Here is a 20,814-nt window from a genome sequence, read left to right on the forward strand (position 1 = left end):
ACTTTACTAATTGCGTCATTGAAAAAGTAATCACATCAAATTACATTCACTTTACTTTAAAGTTACTTTCTAAAACACTTTCTGCTCAACAAATTCATAATAATGTCTATATTTCTTTCCTGTTCATTGTTACACACAAGTCAAACACACAGCACCTCACATTTCTCCTTCACAATGACTCATTATGGGGCCATCATTCATGTATTCTACATAATTGATTTATTAGAAATAAGCATAACCCTACAATGTACTTAAAAGTAATTAAATGAATTCAAAGTGAGTAACTGTAATCTAATTACAAGAATTTAAAATGTAATGCATTACACAACTTTTTGGCTTAAAGTAATTACATTACAGTAACTAATTACTTTGTAATTGGATTGCACCCAACACTGGTTGTGACACAACTCACTGTTTTTCAGTGTCTCCCTCCATGATAGATTGTACGAAGTGTAAAGTTTAAATAGTTCCAACTTTTAAAAACATGCACTCTGTTCCATTCCGCTGTACTACTACATAAGGATTTTGCAAGAATGCACCGTGTGTGTATAGCCCCTAAAGCAAAATGTATTTAATTTTTTTTATTTTGTAATTGAAAAGTCATTGTTGTATATTAACCTTAGTTCCCCGGTTTATGGTTGCTCCGAACCAGACTGGTTTAGGCATGCTGGAACGTGAAGTCCACCAGTTCTTGCGTGGGATACTAGCAGGGTTGGCTGGTATACAGGTCTCCCCCATTTCCATGTTACAGTACACCTGGATGGCATCTCTAGTGTTGCCCTCATTCGGGTCTATCCAATACTCACCTGTGATACAATTTGAAAAGAGTGAAATCCTAAGAAATCTATTTAGTTGAAATGAAAACTTGTGCAAAAGCCTAAGGGATAAACAGTGGCACACTTCCCTATATCCATTATTATTGCTTATATATTATAATTTATTATTCTGACCAATCCCTGGATTCTCTACAGTGTGTTTAGGATTATGGATTTTGAAAATTATTAGCTGTAATTGCAAATAAATCTCTTCACATGGATCCTCATAACTCATCATGAGTCAGACCTATTCAACACAACATGGGCTTTGATTAGGCTTTTCCAAGGGATTTTAATATTTTTTTCCTGCATGGTTCAATATAAAAAGCGATAAACTGCAATTCTTTAAGGGTTAGGTTTCCTGAAGGAGCTATTTCTACCTGATCTAACCCTTAAAATTTGTTTTGATGGTGTAGCTTAATGTATTAAGGTTGATTCAGTAATGTAAAATTATATTTTTTACTTGAATAAAATAAGTACAATTAGATGTTACCACATGAAGCACATTTATTTAGGTTAATATTTTTCAGTGTTGTCTGCTTTGCAGCTTCCTGACAGGTGAGTACCTATTCCTTTTTCTTTCTGTTACAGTAAAACCACTCTTTCTTGGATGCTGTGTTTGTTTAATGCAATAGAAATTTTGACTTGTCTGTCCATACGCCAGTTCTCCTGAAAGGTTGGGAATCATGCAGGTAATTTCTGCCAAATACTGTCAGAAATGACCATTTCATATTGGTTAGTAGTGGCAGATATTTTTCTACTCTCCCATTAAAATAATTTTTGTGCGTTTCTGGTTGAGGAACACTGATTAATGTGCTGACTCTGATTATCTTTGTAAATGGAGTTGAATCAACAAGAGGACAATTGCTTACTCACAAAATGTAAGCTGGTGCTGCATCTAAAAAAGGTGCTGCATTCTCTAAATGTAAAATTACATTTTGGTTTAAAGTCTGAAACTTTCTGTTTCCGTTATTTACAATCATAAAGTAAATGTTAACGTTTGTTGAAGAAAATTCTGGTAACACTTTACAATAAGGTTGCATTTGTTAACATTAGTTAATGACTTAGTAAGCATTAGTTAACATGAGCTAACAATGAGCAACACTTATTTATAACATTTAAAAAGTGTTTAAGGTTACTCAATGCATTAGACAACTAACACTTAAAAATGACACATTTTGAAATTATTTATGTGGCTTGTGCAAAGGCATAGATTTGGCTTGAACATTGAAGCATTTACCCATGTTTCCACTGATCGCGGTATAAGTAATGGGGGGTTGAACTTGCTTGATCACACACATGCTTGATTATTGGGGGTCGTTTATGTGCTTTACATTTTTATATATATATATATATATATATATATATATATATATATATATATATATATATATATATACACACACACACACACAATATATAGTATTATGGGCCTTCATATAAATTAACATTAAAGTAATGCATTGAGTAATGTTAACTTATACAATTTTTTAATGTTAAGAAATGTGTTAGTATATGGATACATTAACTAAGATTAATAAATGCTGTAAATAATTGTTGTTCATTTTAGTTCATGTTAACCAAGGCATTATTAACTAATGTTAACTAATGCTTTAACGTATGTTAACAAATGCAACCTTATTGTAAAGTGTTACCAAAATTCTTTGTAAATGTTTCAACTGCTATGGTTGTCGGTGGATACAAAGTTGTTGCTTTGTAGCTGCTAAGTTGTTCTGAGTAGTTTTTAGCATGTTGCTATGGGGTTGCTTGGTTGTTCTGAGTGGTTGTTATGTGGCTGTGATATTATGGCCCTTAGACCACAAGACTTGGAATATCACACACAAATGGAGTGATTTTATGGTACTTTTTTTGAATCCACTAGGGCTGTGCGATATGTAAAAAATATGTAGTTATAATTGCCTTAAAAAATTTTGCGATATCCGATTACATAGTCAACCCCCCTGCTGAATGTTAGGAATTTGTATTGCTTTATTGATTTTGGTTAAAAAAAAATTATTCATGGGGTCCTGGGTAGCTCAGCAAGTAAAGACGCTGACTACCACACCTGGAGTCGCAAGTTCGAATCCAGGGCATGCTGAATTACTCCAGTCAGGCTTACTTAGCACCCAATTGGCCAGGTTGCTAGGGTGGGTATAGTCACCCTGGGTTAACCAGTGTTAACCCAGTGTAGATCGAAGTCGCTATAATGTGGTTCTCGCTCTTGGTGGGGCACGTGGTGAGTTCTGTGTGGATGCTGCGGATAACAGCGTGAGCCTCCACACACTCTCTGTGGTAACGTGCTCAGCAAGCCATGTGATAAGATGCATGGATTGACTGTCTCAGACAGAGGCAACTGAGATTCGTCCTCTGCCACGCAGATTGAGGCAAGTCACTACGCCACCACGAGGACTTAGAGCGCTTTGGGATTTGGGCATGCCAAATTGGGGAGAAAAGGGGAGAAAATCCAAAAAAACGATATATTCATTTATTGAAACATGACAAACATAAACAAAATAAATTTCTAAATTCAAATTGCATTTTTAACTAAACCAAAAAAGCAATAAAATAACGAAGTGATCAAATCCAAATCCAAACATTTACTGTCTTCAACGACTAACTCTAACTAAAGAACTAAAGACAATTATAAATGTAAAGACAATAATAATCAAAATAAATAAGCCTAATAAATTCCCTTGTGTTCCCAAAATAATGCTACAAAATTTGTTCTTATCAAATTTGTGTTTGTATTCCATCTTGGTAATAGAGTTAATGCTGCCTAAAGAAAAGAATATAAAACAAAATTTTAGGTTCAAGGTAAATGTGTCTTGAATTACTTTATGATTTAAACACTATCGTCTTTGTTTATTTTATACAAAAATATATATATTACTGAACCTGCAGAGTTGCGTTTACAGTGCATGTTACCCGTGTGGAAATAAAGTTAATTAAACTCTCAGCACCTCCCGTCCCATGATGACCAGAGATAATTTGCAGCATTCTCACAGATTGCATAATTCTTCCAAACCGTTTTCAGACAAATTAAACAGAGAAAATAAGATTGAAAACTCTTTACATGCGCTTGTTCCACATGACAGGCTTGTGCTGCACACCTCTGAACAAACAGCGAATCAGACACAAGCACTGATGGATTTTCTGCTGTCTGTTCTTAAAAATATAATGAAGTGTTATCTTTGTGACTAACAACACTTCTTGTCACGTGTCACTCCGAGACGTCTTACAGGTCATCTGACTGTTGTGGGTAGATGAGCAAAATTACACTTGCATGAAATACATTTGGACAAGGAGTATTTTGCATGTGGTTGGTGCTAGTTTCACACCCTGGCCACTGTTTAATATATCCGGCGACTTCCCAGATCTACGGTTTTGCCATTCCCGATATTGTCGATCATCATCTGTTCGCAATCGGCATCGGTATCTTTGTAAGGCGTCGTCAATATCAAATTACATCGCCCAGCCCTACTATCCACTGCCATTTTGTTGAAAAGACAGACCCTAATTGTTGAAAAGACAGACCACCTTTTGTGTTCGACATAGAAAATAAGTGAGATAAAGGTTTGGAACGGCATGGGGGTGAGTAAATTATGACAGAATTCACATTCTCATATGAACTATTCCTTTAAACCAGAGTAGTTTTTCTTCATCTCACTCACCGCTCTTCTTTAGAGGATAGCACTGTTTTAGGTCCTGACATGTGCGAGCAGGATATTGGTGACTGCCATCAGGACTGCGCATGCTGTCTAGCTGACTTCCAAGGCTCTTAAGAGACAACTGAACCCCACTGTCGACCCGAACCGCATCAGATCCATTATTGGGTCTTGCCTCATCCTCGTTGAATTCTGGAGGTGGAGGCGCCTCTGGCTCAGTGTCGCCATCAGATTCAAAGTTAATACCAAAAAGGTCATCTACAGCAGCGGTAGGGGGGCCAGGAGGTCCAGGGGGTCCAGATGGGCCAGGTTCACCTGGGGGTCCCTATAGATGAGAGACTGAGTGATTGCTATTTGTGTTGAACATTACAGAGCATCTAATGTTTTCTAATTTTCTGATCACATTAGCAGCACTGGGTAATAAATCATGATTATGAGTCATTCAGAACAAAATTTATGATTTGACAGAGTCATTAAGGATAGAAAATTTGCATTTGACAAAAATGATAAGAAAACAAAAAACACTTTGTTGAGATTTTCTGCTACATGTAAGATGATGACCTGTGAATAGCACTATGGATGTGCAGCTCTGCGAAAACTACATCTTAAACCAGCCTAAGCTTGTTAAATTGGATGTCCAGCTGGTCTTTTATGTTGACCAATGCCCAAAACCCTCTAAAACCAGTCCAGTCTAACTAGTAGAGACCAGCTAAGACCAAACAACTTAAGGCAGGTTTAAACCATTTTTTCAGGAGAGAGATCCCATCCCATCTCATTCTTTTTTTATAGATTTTCTCCCCTTTATCTCCCAATTTGGAATGCCCAAATCCCAATGCGCTCTAAGTCCTCGTGGTGGCGTAGTGACTCGTCTCAATCTGGGTGGCAGAGGATGAATCTCAGCTGTCTCCATGTCTGAGACCGTCAACCCGCGCATCTTATCACAACTCGCAAAATTCACCACACACCCCACCGAGAGCAAACCACATTATACCGATCACGAGGAGGTTACCCCATGTGACTCTACCCTCCCTAGCAACTGGGACAATTTGGTTGCTTAGGAGACCTGGCTGGAGTCCCTCATCATGCCCTGGCATTTGAATTAGTGAACTCCAGGGGTGGTAGTCAGCGTCTTAACCACTGAGCTACCCAGGCCCCTCCCATCTCATTTGTTAACTACATCATTAACATCACCTCTGGTCCAACATCTCCAGCAGCACCTCGAGTTCCAGGGGCCCCCACTGCTCCAGGTGGACCCATATCACCTTCTTTTCCTGCTGGTCCAACAGGGCCGGGGGGTCCCTAACAATGACATTCTCAATGTTAAATTCCATTCTACATTCACATTTGTTGCTGATGCTTTGAAGTCGAAAAAACATAGTTCTGTGCTATTTTAAATTATATTTAAGCCTGCTGCTCACTCTTTGCCCACTGGGTCCAACAATTCCAATTGCACCATCATCCCCTGTAGCACCCTAGAAGGAGAATATTGACAGATGATTATCAGAAGAAGGCAGATGAATGTTTTATTGTGAAATGTGGCAGGTTATACTTACTGATACTCCAGGAAGCCCATGTAGTCCAGTGAAGCCACGATGACCCTTCTGACCTCTCTCACCTGTGTCTCCTTTGTCACCTTTGTCTCCCAAAGGTCCTTGTGGTCCCTAAGATTGATTAGGAGACATTTTTGAGGCACAGTGAAGATGTGTCTATGAAAAGGACAGATATTTCCAATTATTCAGCCATTATTTGGCCATTTTGAGTAGGGTTGAGAACCAGTTCTGAATAAGAACATCCTGGGGTTTGTTTTTAATACTGGAACCAAATGATATTCTTGACTTTTGGTTGCATTAGAATTTCTCAAATGTGCTTTCATCCACCAGAGCGGACAGAACACCATGCAAAAATACTCAGTGTTTCCTGCACTACCATTCAGTGGTACTGCAACATTGCTATCAAATCAGCAGTGTGAAACAAACAGTGCAACTGTTTTTGTGCAAGTGTAGTCCAATTCCCAAACAAATTACTCTTATAAGTGAGTTCTTTTGAATCTACATTGCAAAACATTCAGCACTACCTCCCAAATGAACAACTCATCAACTGCATCATTTTAGTAAATAACTTATTGAACCGCAAGTCATTCATTTTGTTGTTTCCAACTCGAAATGAACCTAGAATTGTTACTTGGTATGTGTACGTAAGGCTTGTAGGACTTAAATCACAGTAATCACTGGATGGTTGTTGATATTTTATTATTAATCTGATTATTTTTAGTAAATGTTTTTGAGTAAATATTGGCATTTTTGGCCATCCTAATCAATACATACTGGCATCAGTTCTTGAAAAACCCATCTCGGTCAACCAATAGTTTATGATGCAACACACATTGATTGTACCATTTGTGAATATGTAGACTTACTTTTTTCCCTCTGGTTCCTGCCTGACCGTCTGGACCAGGTGGGCCTCTTGCACCCTGTTAGCAAAATAAACCAATCAAATTGGATTAGAACAAAAATATTAAAGAGTACAAGATTAAAGTAGCCATTTCCATGGCATTTTCACTGCCATTGTAGATGATTTTGTTACACATCAGTGTTACTCTGAAGAATCAGAAATTGATACAGGTAACACACCTGATCGCCTCTTTGTCCTGGATCTCCTGGAGTTCCGACAGGTCCTGGAGATCCTGATTCTCCCTGGCCTCCAGCGAGACCCTCTGGTCCTGGGTCTCCTCTGTCACCCTGAGAGCAACCAAACACAAATGAACTTTCATTAGAACTTATCTATATTTGGAAAAAGTATTTCTGATAAAACGCAATTTAGGTCTGTGGGTCCCTACTCTTGCTCCAATGATACCATCAGCTCCTGGAATTCCATCAGCTCCAGCCAAACCCTAATAAAGAATAAATTAGGACTAATATTTGTATATAAACTGTACAGTATATATGTAATGTATATTACACGTGAATATTAACTCTCTGTTAAAAAATTAACCCATATACCTCAGGGCCAGCATCTCCTCGGGGTCCAGCAGCTCCTGGTAAACCAACTGGTCCAGCACCACCTTTGGTTCCTTGGGGACCTGTGGTACCAGCTTTTCCTGGTGGACCCTTCAGAAAACCAAACAGATGGATTAAAATCAAGTGTCAAATCTGTAGTTTCTCACAAACGAATCTTAGTGGAAGGCTGCTTATCCACTTGTGTCTATGAGTCATCTAAACCAAGTAAAAAAACAATGAAGAGCACAAATGTCCTGGGTTATTGATTTCTACAAAGATGCATTTCCAGATATTTTGCATGACAAGTTGGTAGAGGTGGTAACTTACCCCAGGTCCAGAAAGGCCAGCCATACCACGCTCTCCTCTCATCCCAGGAAGACCCACAAGCCCCCTCTGTCCTGGTGTTCCACCAGGGCCTGTTGGTCCATCTGGGCCCTTGGAAAATTAAATGAGAATATGAGTTTTGGGCAACATGATCACAAAATTCACAGAATTCAACATGTTGCTTCCGAAAGTACTTGTACCCTGAAATTGACCCCATTCTGCTGAATTACTGGTAAACAACATCCGCCATTAGACATTTTTGCATCAATTAAAACATGTTTACCTCTCCTTCTGGCACTACTGACACAAGGTCTAATCCCAAGGAAACCTTAATGTAATTGCTCTAAAATTTAAATTTTACTCCACTTATGTACAACTAAAAATACAACTTGCTTTTGGTGCCATCTATGGACATTCAACCTGAAAAATGGAGCTCACACATGCCAATATGTTCAACAACTCTTCCTACTTTGGCCACTAGGGGCAGTGGTTTGAATTTCAGTAAGCACAGACTGACTTCAGCCGCATAACTTTTGACCTGCTGTCACAGAATTCACAGTGCTATCAGTCTGGTTTTAAGATGCAATATCAAGTTGTGTTATTATTCATTCTGTAGTTTTAAACATTTACAGTTTATTTTAAAATCATAATTCTGTTTTTATATGAAAAGCACAGAATGAACATGATTGTAATACACTGCATATGATTTTGTAGAGCACTTGTTACTGGTGCTTTATTTGATATCAAGTGTAAGGAAAAACTTACTGGCAGTCCATCCTCTCCAGATTCCCCTTTGTCTCCATGGCTACCGGCAGGTCCATGGTTTCCACGTTCTCCCTGACGCCCAGGCCCTCCAGGATCTCCCCGAAGTCCAAGTGGGCCCTCCTTACCTGGGGCACCAATTGGACCAGGCTCACCAACTGGACCCTAGTAAATATATCAATGTAAGCCAAATAGTACATCAGAGGCCAACTGTCTTGTTTTATGAGTCAAAAAAATTATTTTATAACACTGTATTAGCAATTAAAATACTAATTGAAAGTCTGGCTTTTGAGCAGTGCATTGTGGCTAAGGAATCACTCACAGAAGAGCCAACTGGGCCGACACCTCCTGGGAATCCTGGGAAACCACTGGGGCCCTTTTAGAAAGAGGAAGAAACCAAAGATGATTCCACACAAGAAAGAAAGAGGATTCAGCACAAGTAATTGAGCACTTCTAAGATGATCAATAGCAATTATGATACAACAATTTTTTATGTGACTTACAGCAGCTCCCTGAGTTCCTCTGCCACCTTTAAGGCCAGTAATTCCAGCCAAGCCCTAAAAATTAACAACAAGTTTGAACATGTTTCAAAAGAGTTCCTTTAAATAAATGGAATCAATGAAGTCTGTTAATTTGTTCAGTAATGTCGGTTTCCTTATTTAAAGTCTATTTATAAAATCTATTTATATATGCACATACTGTAGATATACTGTGTATATCAAAATTTATACCACAGGTCTGTTGAATGCTTGATTCTGATTGGTTGACGGACATTCTGAGGTGTGCAATTATTTTCCAGTAAACACACAGCTATGAACTAGTTCCAGGTCTTGACCGCATAAAGGTTCCATATCACTTCATTAAATAATTTCAGTTATTTTAAAGAGCCCTACAAGCTAGCACAACAATATAACCAATTAAAACAAAGACATTAGGTAAGTACATTGGATAAAAATGACAGTGTCTATAATATCCTACATTTATTTCAATTTCGACTGAAAAGTATCATTGGGCTCCCTCTTTTCCCTCTCGTCTCCACACACACACACACACACACACACACACACATTGAGACTCGAGTCGGGACCAACAAATAGAGCTGCACCCCCCATGACTTGATCAATACAACAGTTTCTATTATCTGACATAACTTTTAATATGTGAAACTTTTTATTTTAAAAGTTTCAATGAATTTTGCCCTAATCAGCCTCACATAGCTATAGTGGAAAGCACCACGCTACACCTCCCCATCTCTTTTGCTCTCACACAAACACTCTCGTGAGCAAATTCAGCGCACCCCCGTGACTGACTGGGATAGTAAACAGTTGTATAGCAATGGAAAAGCTGTACAAGCATGACGACACTCGCTGCTGCTGAAGCATAAACTTACACTTTGGCAATTTGATAGTCAGGAATCCTCTATGTTATTCCTGACTAGAGCCACTTTAAACACAGGTTATTCCACACGCAATATCTCTCAGTTTCTCTCTTTTTCTCGCACACATACACTGACACACACACAACCTTGTCACTCCAATGCCAAAAAGCAGCTCATCCTCCATTGCTAGTTCTAATGTGATGTTTTCGAACTAGCAACGAATGCTTGAGCTGTATCAAAGCAAGATACACTTGGTCAATACAACTGTTTCTATATTATCTGAAATTCCTGTGGGAATCCCCCTCCCCCGCTCTTAAGCTCTCTCACACACACGTGGACACACATACAAATACGCATTACGCGCACACATTACGCGAGCGAGCGAAAAACAGAACCATCATGTCAGCGCATACCTGCATCTCAATGGGGTTGAAAACAGTTGTTAAGGTTTACATCGGAGAAGCTATATACAACAATGGTGACACTCGCTGCTGCTGAGAAGTGCTTAAAATTACATCTTGGCGATTTTTAAGCGATATTACTTCTGACGAGAGCTGCAACAAAAAAGGTAATCCCAGAAGCGATCTCTCTCAGCTTGCGAGTTTCTCTCTTTCGATCCCAGGGCAGTGGTGGCTCAGCGGTTAAGGCTCTGGGTTACTGATCAGAAGGTCGTGGGTTCAAGCCCCAACACCACCAAGACACCACTGTTGGGCCCTTGAGCAAGGCCCTTGAACCTATCTGCTCCAGGGGCGCCGTATCATGGCTGACCCTGCACTCTGACCCCAGTTTAGCTGGGATATGTGAAAAATAAATAATTTCACCATGTATATGCAGAAATGTATGTATAATGTGTGACAATTGGTCAAATTAAATTAAATTAAATTAAATTAAAAACAATCTCACACACATGCACAAACGCACTACCTTATTACTCCAGTAATTACTCCAGTTAAGCAGTGCAAGCTTTGCTATCCTCCGTAGCTAGTTCTACAGTAACGTTTTCAACCTAGCAATGGAGGCTCAAACTGTATCAAAGCAAGGTGCTGAATCTGTTGTGGGATGAAAACCAGAAAATGTCTTGATATGGTAACCGTGGTATAAGCGGAATAATGCACACCCAATGTGTAACTGTCACTCCGCTGTGTGTCGTGACCACATTACCACCTCGGGTGTGCATTGTTTTTCAATAATTCAATGGTCCGTCATCAATTATTCCTTACATATATATATATGTCCTTTCTCACCTCAGGTCCAGGTTTTCCCGCCATTCCCTGAGGCCCTGGAGACCCTGCCTCTCCCTTTGCCCCTTCCTCTCCAGTTTCACCTTTAACTCCAGGCTGACCATCAGGACCCTATCATAAAAACATAACAATATTTAGAACATATATCAGATCATATTAAAAAGACGAATGGACTGATGGATGGACTGACTTACGGGAGGTCCAGCAAACCCAACAGGACCAGTAGGACCTGGCTCACCAGGTGATCCCTGTAAAATAATACAGGAGTAAGGAAATTATCTATTATATGACTAAAGAACAACTACAGGGGTCTCTCACTAGGTTAATAATTTACGTAAATGTAGATGCTTTACTGTTACAAATGCTGTACTCACAGCCATTGCTCTTGAGCCTGGAGATCCAGATGGGCCTCTTGGGCCTTGTTCACCCTGTAATTGCATAATCATTTCAAAGTGCATCTGGGTAGCAACAGTAATAACAATTTACATTTTAATCAGTTCTACCGAGAAACTGATGAAACAATTAAGTCTCAGTATGGCTAAATAAACCACTATGAGGCAGATCAAACTGCCATTTAAGAAGAGTTTTATGAAAACATCATCTTACCTTCTCCCCAGGTGGCCCAGTTGGTCCGGTGGGTCCAACAGGACCGGGCAATCCCTACAGACAGTAAACATTTTTTTATTAATAACTTTCTTTGCACCGTGAAACACAAAATGAGATGCTGACCAGAATGTTTGGGACTGACAGCTTCAGTCACCGTTCACAATCATTGTTTAAAAAAGAAAAATGCAATCAAAGTGAAGGTTACTGAGGATAACATTCTGCCTAACATCTTTTGTGTTTTCCTGAAGAATAAAAGTCATACACGTTTGAAACATGTAAATGATGACAGATTTTCATTTTGGGTGAACTATGCCTTAAAGAATTATGTCAGCACTCAAACATTAATTTAGACTTTTTTACACAATGATTGACAGGTAGTTCATGCAGTTAATTATGTGTCTGTCACTCACTCGAGCCCCATCATTGCCAGCTGCCCCTTCTGCCCCTCTGTCTCCCACTCCACCCTGAAAAAAACAGATAAAGAGTATTAAAATACATAAAGTTTCCAACAAGTCGATAAGAAAATAAAATAGAGAATTTTGCTTGATGCGAGACAATTTCACTGTCTACACAGATAAGTTTTCACGGATAATTTCTTGCATCACTCTCAAGGAATATTAACTTTCAGTGAAGATATGAAGTCATTCAGTATATGAAAGCTGTAATGCCTTTAATATATACAATAATGTTGCACATATTGCAAAAGCATGATTGTACTGTGTTTATTATGCATGTGCACATTTTTACATGCCAAAGCCTTTGATTTCTCTTATCATGCAGAGCCACACTCACACTTTCTCCTTTAGGCCCGGCTGGTCCAGAAATCCCTCTCTCTCCTGGCATACCCTGTAGCCCAGGTGGTCCTGTTTCTCCTCCAAATCCAGCTGGACCTGGTTTGCCCTGCACAGCCAAGAACATTTACCAAACTCATTATCGCTATAAACAGGCTTGTACATAATCTCTGTGTATGTTAATGGCATGTTGAACACAGTGCACAAAATTCAAATAAAACAGGCAAATTGTTTATTATAATGATTACAGTAATAAAACATGTCATTTGTTACTGTTAAATGATGTTAGTCTATCATCTTTGATGTGCTAAATGTATAGACCATAATGTAGCAGTATTGGTGAGAACAGAAGAATTATTTTTAAATTTCCACATTTTAAAAACATTAACAGATCATGCCAAATGATGTCCATCATTCTGACAGATTTAAAATAAGAAAGAGAACTATTTAAATCTAGTTCATCATTTTCAATTCAACCATCTTTACATGGTATGCACTGTCATGCAATAATGCAAAAGTAACCAACACACTACTTTCCCTCAAATATGATGTCATTTGTTTTTTTTGTTTTTTATCAGTTGCATAATGATGCAATATGCTACTTTTAAAAAATAACGTTCAGCAACTTTGCAAATTAATAAATAGAACTTGTTTCAGCAGTCTTAACATGATTTTAGTTTTGTAAATCTTTGTTAATTTGTAGCCTGTGTTTTGCCAAGTCCCGGTCGTTGTAGGCCTAAACACAGACTATGTCTTGAAAAGCAGATAGGCCCAGAAAACTGGTCTTTAATTATGAATTATAATGTTCAATTATTGTTAAATGTACAAACACAAATGGAGTGCCATAATCTAAGAAATAAAAAACAAATTTGATGGATAAAAATATTTTATGATGGAAATTTTATAAATCAGTCTGTCTCCAGTCAGGCTTCCTAAGCAACCACATTGAAAGCAAAATGCTACATATCAGTACTCATTCGATATTTATTATACAGTTATGTGGCACAGGATTCTGGACAAATAAGAGTTAAATCTGGGCTGAGATAGACAACCACTGTCAAGGATCGTAAGGACAAAAACACAGATCGATATGGAAAAAAGAGATCACTTGTGACTTTATCATGCCATTAGTGGTGTAAGTGTAAGAGAGGAAACATCTGACTCTAACCTTTGGACCATCAGGTCCAGGGGTGCCTGGGCCTCCTTTGGGTCCTGGTAACCCATTAGATCCTGAGTCACCTCTCTCTCCAGGGGTTCCACGCTCACCCTACAGAGAAGAGGAGTAGAAATAATGTGAAAATGCTTATGTGCTGTTTTAGAAATTCTGATACATTGCAGTTAGGGATGTCAAAAAATATTGATATATCGATTACTGATCGGCATGTTATCGATATATTTTTGAGGCAGCGATATAGTAACATTAGCCAACATTTAAATTAGAACCCTAATTTGTGTGCTTTCCAGTGGAGTAATAGCTTTGGGAAACCACAAGGGGGAGATTTAACATTTACTGAAGCCGGTCGCTGCTCGCAGTGTAGGAGAGATATTGTTGCAGTCCATACTAGGTTGTGGTGGATCACTATACACACAAAAGTTACGAAGGTTTTTGTGCTTTTTCAAAAATTACATTGATGAGTTTGGAGGTACAGTAAGTTTATGAAACTGGTTTAACTGTGCAAACTAAACAATGACAATGTTTATTATGAAAGTTTTCTGTGTGCAGCATTGAATAAGTTTCATTCAAGCTGTCAAACCACAAAAGACATACTTGTAACTGAAAATACATTAGGTTGGCTATGTGAAAGATACATACACACTATCATCCAGTGATGGCTAGAGTAAATAATTTTTATCCTTTGATAATGATTTGGGTCAAATTTAAAGGAAGATTAACCAAGTTGCGTTCAGTAGCACTGCAAAATTGTGCAGCCTCTGGAGTCTTAACTTGTCGTCTGTCAGAATTTTAAAATGTACCATGTCGTCTGCTAGACTTGTTTGTACTATAAACTCCTTTAATTTAGCCTGCTGCTCACACTGCTCAAGTTGTGTTGAGAAAAGCTGTTTGAAAAAACAAAGACTATTGTGCAAGGAGTAGCCTTATTTATAGCTGAAAAAGGTATTGATCCCTAGCCTACTTGCAGTGTAAATACAATAATACTCTCACCCTTGGACCTGTCTGCCCCACGCCACCAGCTTCCCCATGGATACCCTGAGGGAAACAAAACATAGACTGCTCTTATTCTGTTCTTCTTCTCCAGCTGAAATGACAAGCAGGAAAAACTGACCTCTGAGAAATGATGAACTCACCTCATCACCTGGTTTTCCTGATTCTCCTGGTGGGCCTGGGGGTCCAGGCAAACCCTACAAATTTTGCATAATTAATAATGGATTCAGCCCTTCAACGAAAATGGATATTGGCATAATGGTGTTCCAAAACAATAAGATTTTCTTTCTTCAGTGATAATATTCCCCTCTGCTGTAGCTCTTAAATCTCATTTGCACTTCCACACATTCAAACATTGGACTTTGTGAAGCATTGTGATGCACCAGATTTCAATATGCACATATAAAAATTACAATTTAAAGTTATGGTGGATGGAAACATTATCAGTGGATATCGACTTAAATTTCAGTCTGTTCCTCGCACAAAGCTATCGCAGTACTTCAAAAGACATGGAATATAGACAAAAAGTCTCATGGACTACTTTTATTTTGTCTTTATGGTGATTTTCTGTTCTTTTTGAAGCCTGCACTATGTGCTTTTAAAGTATTGGAAACCTGCAGAATGAATATTCTTTTGTTAAAAACTCCAATTTAGTTTTCCAGGAGGAAAGAATGTCATACAGGTTTGGAACAACATGAGGGTGAGTAAAGTATGACAGCTTTCCTTTTTGAATGAACTAACTTGTAAAAATTTGTTTAGCTATTTAATAGCATGACAATAACCCTGTTCACATATGCAAACAGTTAAATTACAGGAAAATGGTTGGGTTGTCTTTACTGGTAAATGTTACAAATGTGTTTAAACAAACCATCAATATGGAAATACAACTTCCATATGATACAACTTCCTCTTAAACTCTATATGGGGGGGTGCTATATCACCAAACGTTTATGCTTAAAACTTTAAATTCTACATATACATAAGCCAGGCATTTGAGGTATCATTTGAAAGCTTAGAATCTGAACTTTTCAGAGATAAACATTTCTCCTGCATTTATGTTAGGCCTCAAAATATTTGCGTTGAAACTTAGCGCCCCTCGGAGGTAATGGGGGTAGAAATATTTATATAAAAGTCCTTCACATGGCACATAAATGAACAAGTCATCTATCAAATGAAAGCTCTCACTCTCAAGAATGTTTTTCTTTTTTGTTACTTAAAATTTTGTCGCTCTAATACCACAGTTTGAAAAATTTTCAAAAGAATCACATAGTGAAATACTTTATATCTGCTTTAACCTTGTCTGTGAGCTTGCTTGGCTGAACAATCCACTGTTATATCTTAGATGTCCAGAATAAAATATGCCATCCACAAGAAAAAGTATGTATAACTAATCACCATAAAATATGTTTTCACAAAGAGGAAGATATCAGCTATCTAATTACATCTAGATTGAGCTTCTAGTCCACTCAGAGGCTAAAATATTCAATGAAACAACAAGGGTGTTGCTTGAACTTAAAATTAAAATGAATGTCTATGGACGAGCACATCTGTGAGGGCTAAAATGCATTAGAGTGCCACCTACATTTCAGATCTGTATATTGTGATGGAATGTCACATAATTCTAGTGCTTTCTGCCACCTAGTGAAATAATATGAGACTTTTCAAAGTGAACTTGAGTGAAGAAAACCAAAATAACATGTTTACAAAGTTAGGACAAAAAAAAAGGCATACAATATTATTTATGAATAATTGGAGTCTTCTGTTTTTTTTATTTGGGCAATTCTCTGAAAAATAAAAACAAAAATTGCAATTTGTCCACAGTATGTGTGAATGGTGGAAATTGTAGGTCATTTTCTGGAAAAGGCTGTATGTGTGAACGTGACTATTGACAGTGTGTATATTATAATGTTCAAAGTTTCCTCTGATTGAAACCATAACTTTAAAGTACATACTTGGAAGCCAATAAGTCCAGGAGGTCCCTGCTCCCCTCTCTTTCCTGCCACTCCCTGAAGAAAAAATAAATAAATTACAAAATAATTTCTGAACATTTTACCACAACAGTGTGATATATTTTCAAGTACTCTCACATATATAGAGACATTTACAAAAAATACATGTGTAACAGAAATTATTGATTGGAAAACTCACAAGTGGTCCTGGAGTTCCTGCTGGTCCTTCCTCTCCATCTTTCCCATTGGCTCCCTAGAGGAATCATATCCATCATATCAAATCAAAATGATCTGGACTCTTAAATCACAGTTTTATACAATAGCCAGGCAACACTAACAGGCCGTTTAAAGTACTGCAGGACAGGCCCAAAAAGCAACACAAAAAGAAAATGAGTTTCATAAAAAATACATTTTAAAGCTTGACTCACTCTTTGTCCTGGAGCTCCTGAAGACCCTGTCTCTCCTGCTTTCCCTGGATCACCCTGGATATTTAGAGCAAACAAGTTCATAATGAGAGCATGTAAGCTAAAGAAAGAAATTTTTTAATGAAAATTCATGGGCCAAGTAAAACTTCTTTATTTTTTATACCAAAAAGATTCCATTGCTTCTCTTCTTCTTATGCATTCTTTTTCCACACATACTTCAATATTGATTTACTCATTGTTTATCCAACATGACACATACAATGAGTAAATCATTATTGAAGTATGTGTGGAAAAAGAATACAATAAACAATATTTAGTATATGGCTATTTTATAAATATGTACATATTAATAAATTACACTGAAGCCTTTAGGTCCGGGCAGACCCATAGGTCCTGCTGCACCTCTGGTACCAGCTGGCCCAGCTACACCTGGATTCCCATCATCTCCTGGAGCTCCCTAAGAATAAATTCAGATTACATTAATATTCATATGCACATTAACAAACGATTAAGTCAAGCTTTGCAAAATCCAACCCTGTGAAGATTTTGCTTCTTAAATACATAGTGGTTTAAAACAATAGTTCATCCAAAAATAAATTTATTTACTCTCAAGTTGGAATGGCAAATTCCCACTATTTAGTAGTTCCTCGTGGTGGCATGGTTACTCACCTCAATCCGGGACCGGAGGACAAGTCTCAATTGCCTCCGCTTCTGAGACAGTCAATCCATGCATCATATCATGTGGCTCGCTGTGCATGACACCACGGATACTCACATCATGTGGAGGCTCATGCTACTCTCTGCGATCCACGCACAATTTACCACGCACCCCATTGAGAGCAAGACCCACTAATCGTGACCACAAGGAGTTTACCCCATGTGACTCTACCCTCCCTAGCAACCAGGCCAATTTGGTTGCTTAGAAGGTCTGGCTGGGGTCACTCAGTGTCCCCTGGTTTTGAACTAATGGCTCCAGGTGTGGTAGTCAGCGTCAATACTTGCTGAGCTACCCTGGCCCCCCATTTTTGGGTGAACTAATCCTTTAATTATGTGTTTTTTAAGATCTTATACAATGTTTTTATGTCTTTAATGTCACAATATTACATTAAGTGAAAGGTGCATTACCTGTGGTCCTATTTTCCCCTCTGCTCCTTGCATTCCCTGCATACCAGTCAGACCCTAAAGAGACATGGAATATAACATGGAAACAGTATATAAATTGGACTAATTTTCTGACCAGAAAACTGTTACATACAAGGGTCTGTGCCTGGTTGCAAGTAACCACTTGGGCTAAGAAAACCCTTAGTACACTTACAATTATATCTAAGGGTTTATAATATAATAATAATATTTAATAATAAGTTATATATAATAATAATAAGTCTTAGCAATGATAGCATTGAATTGTTGCGTACTTTGTAATTGCATGGTCACATTTCAAGGAAAAAACAATCATATAAATTTTTCCAACCCTTGCTCCCGGAATTCCTGCTTCCCCAGTTCGTCCAGGGTCTCCAGATGCACCTTTAAGCCCTGAAGTGCCTGGGACACCACGCTCACCCTGTGCACCCTAGAGACAGAGGAAGAATATAGTGTGGGAAAGGAATGAGATTACATTGATAAAAACACATAGATTGGATAATGTTAAATTCACATACAGTAGATATGTGATGGTGTTGTTAACAGCTGTTTTACAGATAAGCATTACTACTTCAGAATTAATTAATGTTGGTTGATGTTAATGTCAACATATATTAATACATTTTCAAAATGTACAATTGTAAATAGAACATTAATAGTTAATGTTACCATAACATTAAAGGGATAGTTCACCCAGGAATGACAATTCTGTCAACATTTACTCACCTTCATGCAAGATGTGTATGACATTCTTTCCTCTGCTGAACACAAACAAAGATTTTATAGAAGAATATCTCAGCTGTGTAGGTCCATACAATGCATGTAAATAGTGATCAGGCCTCTGAAGCCCATAAATGAGATAAAGCAGCATAAAAGTAATCCATACGAATCCAGTGGTTTATTCAATGACTTCAGAAGAGATCCAGTTGGGTTTTGGTGAGAACAGACCAAAATATCGACTTTTTCACTGTGCATCATACCATAGCAGTTTCTAGAAAAGATCATGATTTCAAGCTCGATTACACTTCCTGGTGCTTGACGCATGGGCAGAACACTAGATGGCGCAATAGAAAGTGTACTTGAGTTTGAAATCATGATTGCCAAGGAGACTGCTGTGAAGATGTACAGTGAAATAGGAGTTATATGTTGTTCTGTTCTCACTCAAAACCAACTGGATTGCTACAGAAGAGATTAAACCATTGGAGTATGATGAATTATGTTTATACTGACTTTATCTGCTTTTTGGAACTTCAAAGGCCTGATCAACATTTACATGCATTGTATGGACCAGTAGAGCTGAGATATTATTCTAAAATCTTTGTTTGTGTTCTGCAGAGGAAAGAAAGTCATACAAATCTTAGTTGGCATGAAGGTGAGTAAATGATGAAAGAATTTTCATTTTTGGGTGAACTAAACTTTATATAATGTAAATGCATTGTGAAATAACATGAAATAACAATGAGTCATTGTATTTTCATAAATTGGCATTAAGCAAGAATAATAAATTCTGAAAAAAAAAATATGGTTTATTGTTAGTTTGCGGCACTAACTAATGTTAACAAATAGAACCTTATTGTAAAGTGTAACCAGATTACAGTTTTACTACAACCCCAGTTCCAAAAATGTGGGACAGTATGAAAAATGCAAACAAAAACAAAAAGGAGTGATTTTTAAATTATATTCACCCTTTGCTATATTTAAAGCACCACAACTAAACATTATATGATGTTTTACCTTGTGAATTTTATATATATATTTTTTTATGTATAGTAATTTCAAATCAGATGATTGCAACACTCTCCACAAAAGTTGAGACAAGGGCAATTTAAAGTTGAAATAACCAGGCGATGTGAAACAGGAGATGTTATACAGGTGATGCAATTGTGTCATAGTACTGTATACTATATAAGGAGCCTCGGCCTAGCACAGCCTAGGCCTTCAAGAGCAAGGATCAGTCGAGACTTGTCAATTTGCCAACAGATGCTTCAGCAAATAATCCAGCACTTTGAGAACAATGTTCCCCAAAGACAAATTGGAAGGATTTTGGACATTTCACCCTCTACAGTGCACATTCACAATATTAAAAGATTAAAGGAATCTGGTCAAATCTCGGTACTTAAAGGGCGAGACGAAAACCATTTCTGAATGTGCATGACCTCTGATCCTTCAGACATCACTGTCTAAATAAACGTCATTCATCTGTAATGAATATCATGAACATGGGCTTGGTATATCTTTAGTAAACCTCTGTTAGTCAACACTATTTGGTGCTGCATACACAGATGCAAGTTAAGATTTACTATGCAAAGCAGAAGCCATACATCAACACTGTCCAGAAGCGCTGTCGACTTCTCTGGGCTCAGTCTCATCTTAGATGGAATGTATAACATTGGAACTGTTTCTTTTTTTTGGTCCGAAGAGTAAATATTTCAAAAGGTTTTTAAAAACACAGCCATAGTGTTATCCAGGCCAAAGAGGAAAAGGACCATCCAAGTTGTTATTAGCATCAGATCCAAAAGCCAGTGTCTGAATGGTCCAGGGTTGTGTCAGTGCCCATG

At 37.9% G+C, this 20,814-nt stretch overlaps 1 protein-coding gene across 1 annotated transcript in view; it reads right to left on the reverse strand.

Moving 5' to 3' along the window:
- col5a2b (collagen, type V, alpha 2b) overlaps positions 1-20,814 on the reverse strand; it is a 58,468-nt gene that overhangs the window by 7,886 nt on the left and 29,768 nt on the right. Inside the window, exons 25-52 of the mRNA XM_052130083.1 lie at positions 18,588-18,686; positions 18,242-18,295; positions 17,475-17,573; positions 17,120-17,173; positions 16,891-16,944; positions 16,695-16,748; positions 14,886-14,939; positions 14,743-14,787; positions 13,747-13,845; positions 12,580-12,687; positions 12,198-12,251; positions 11,788-11,841; positions 11,556-11,609; positions 11,376-11,429; positions 11,185-11,292; positions 9,066-9,119; positions 8,885-8,938; positions 8,566-8,727; positions 7,804-7,911; positions 7,480-7,587; positions 7,317-7,370; positions 7,111-7,218; positions 6,897-6,950; positions 6,034-6,141; positions 5,899-5,952; positions 5,672-5,779; positions 4,487-4,805; positions 619-806 (exon numbers count right to left, since the gene is read on the reverse strand). Coding sequence (XP_051986043.1) covers positions 619-806; positions 4,487-4,805; positions 5,672-5,779; positions 5,899-5,952; positions 6,034-6,141; positions 6,897-6,950; positions 7,111-7,218; positions 7,317-7,370; positions 7,480-7,587; positions 7,804-7,911; positions 8,566-8,727; positions 8,885-8,938; positions 9,066-9,119; positions 11,185-11,292; positions 11,376-11,429; positions 11,556-11,609; positions 11,788-11,841; positions 12,198-12,251; positions 12,580-12,687; positions 13,747-13,845; positions 14,743-14,787; positions 14,886-14,939; positions 16,695-16,748; positions 16,891-16,944; positions 17,120-17,173; positions 17,475-17,573; positions 18,242-18,295; positions 18,588-18,686 — 2,523 coding nt within the window. The remainder of the gene's footprint in view (positions 1-618; positions 807-4,486; positions 4,806-5,671; positions 5,780-5,898; positions 5,953-6,033; positions 6,142-6,896; positions 6,951-7,110; positions 7,219-7,316; positions 7,371-7,479; positions 7,588-7,803; positions 7,912-8,565; positions 8,728-8,884; positions 8,939-9,065; positions 9,120-11,184; positions 11,293-11,375; positions 11,430-11,555; positions 11,610-11,787; positions 11,842-12,197; positions 12,252-12,579; positions 12,688-13,746; positions 13,846-14,742; positions 14,788-14,885; positions 14,940-16,694; positions 16,749-16,890; positions 16,945-17,119; positions 17,174-17,474; positions 17,574-18,241; positions 18,296-18,587; positions 18,687-20,814) is intronic.

This window comes from Xyrauchen texanus, chromosome 7, assembly GCF_025860055.1.
Source record: "Xyrauchen texanus isolate HMW12.3.18 chromosome 7, RBS_HiC_50CHRs, whole genome shotgun sequence".
Classification (NCBI taxonomy): domain Eukaryota; kingdom Metazoa; phylum Chordata; class Actinopteri; order Cypriniformes; family Catostomidae; genus Xyrauchen; species Xyrauchen texanus.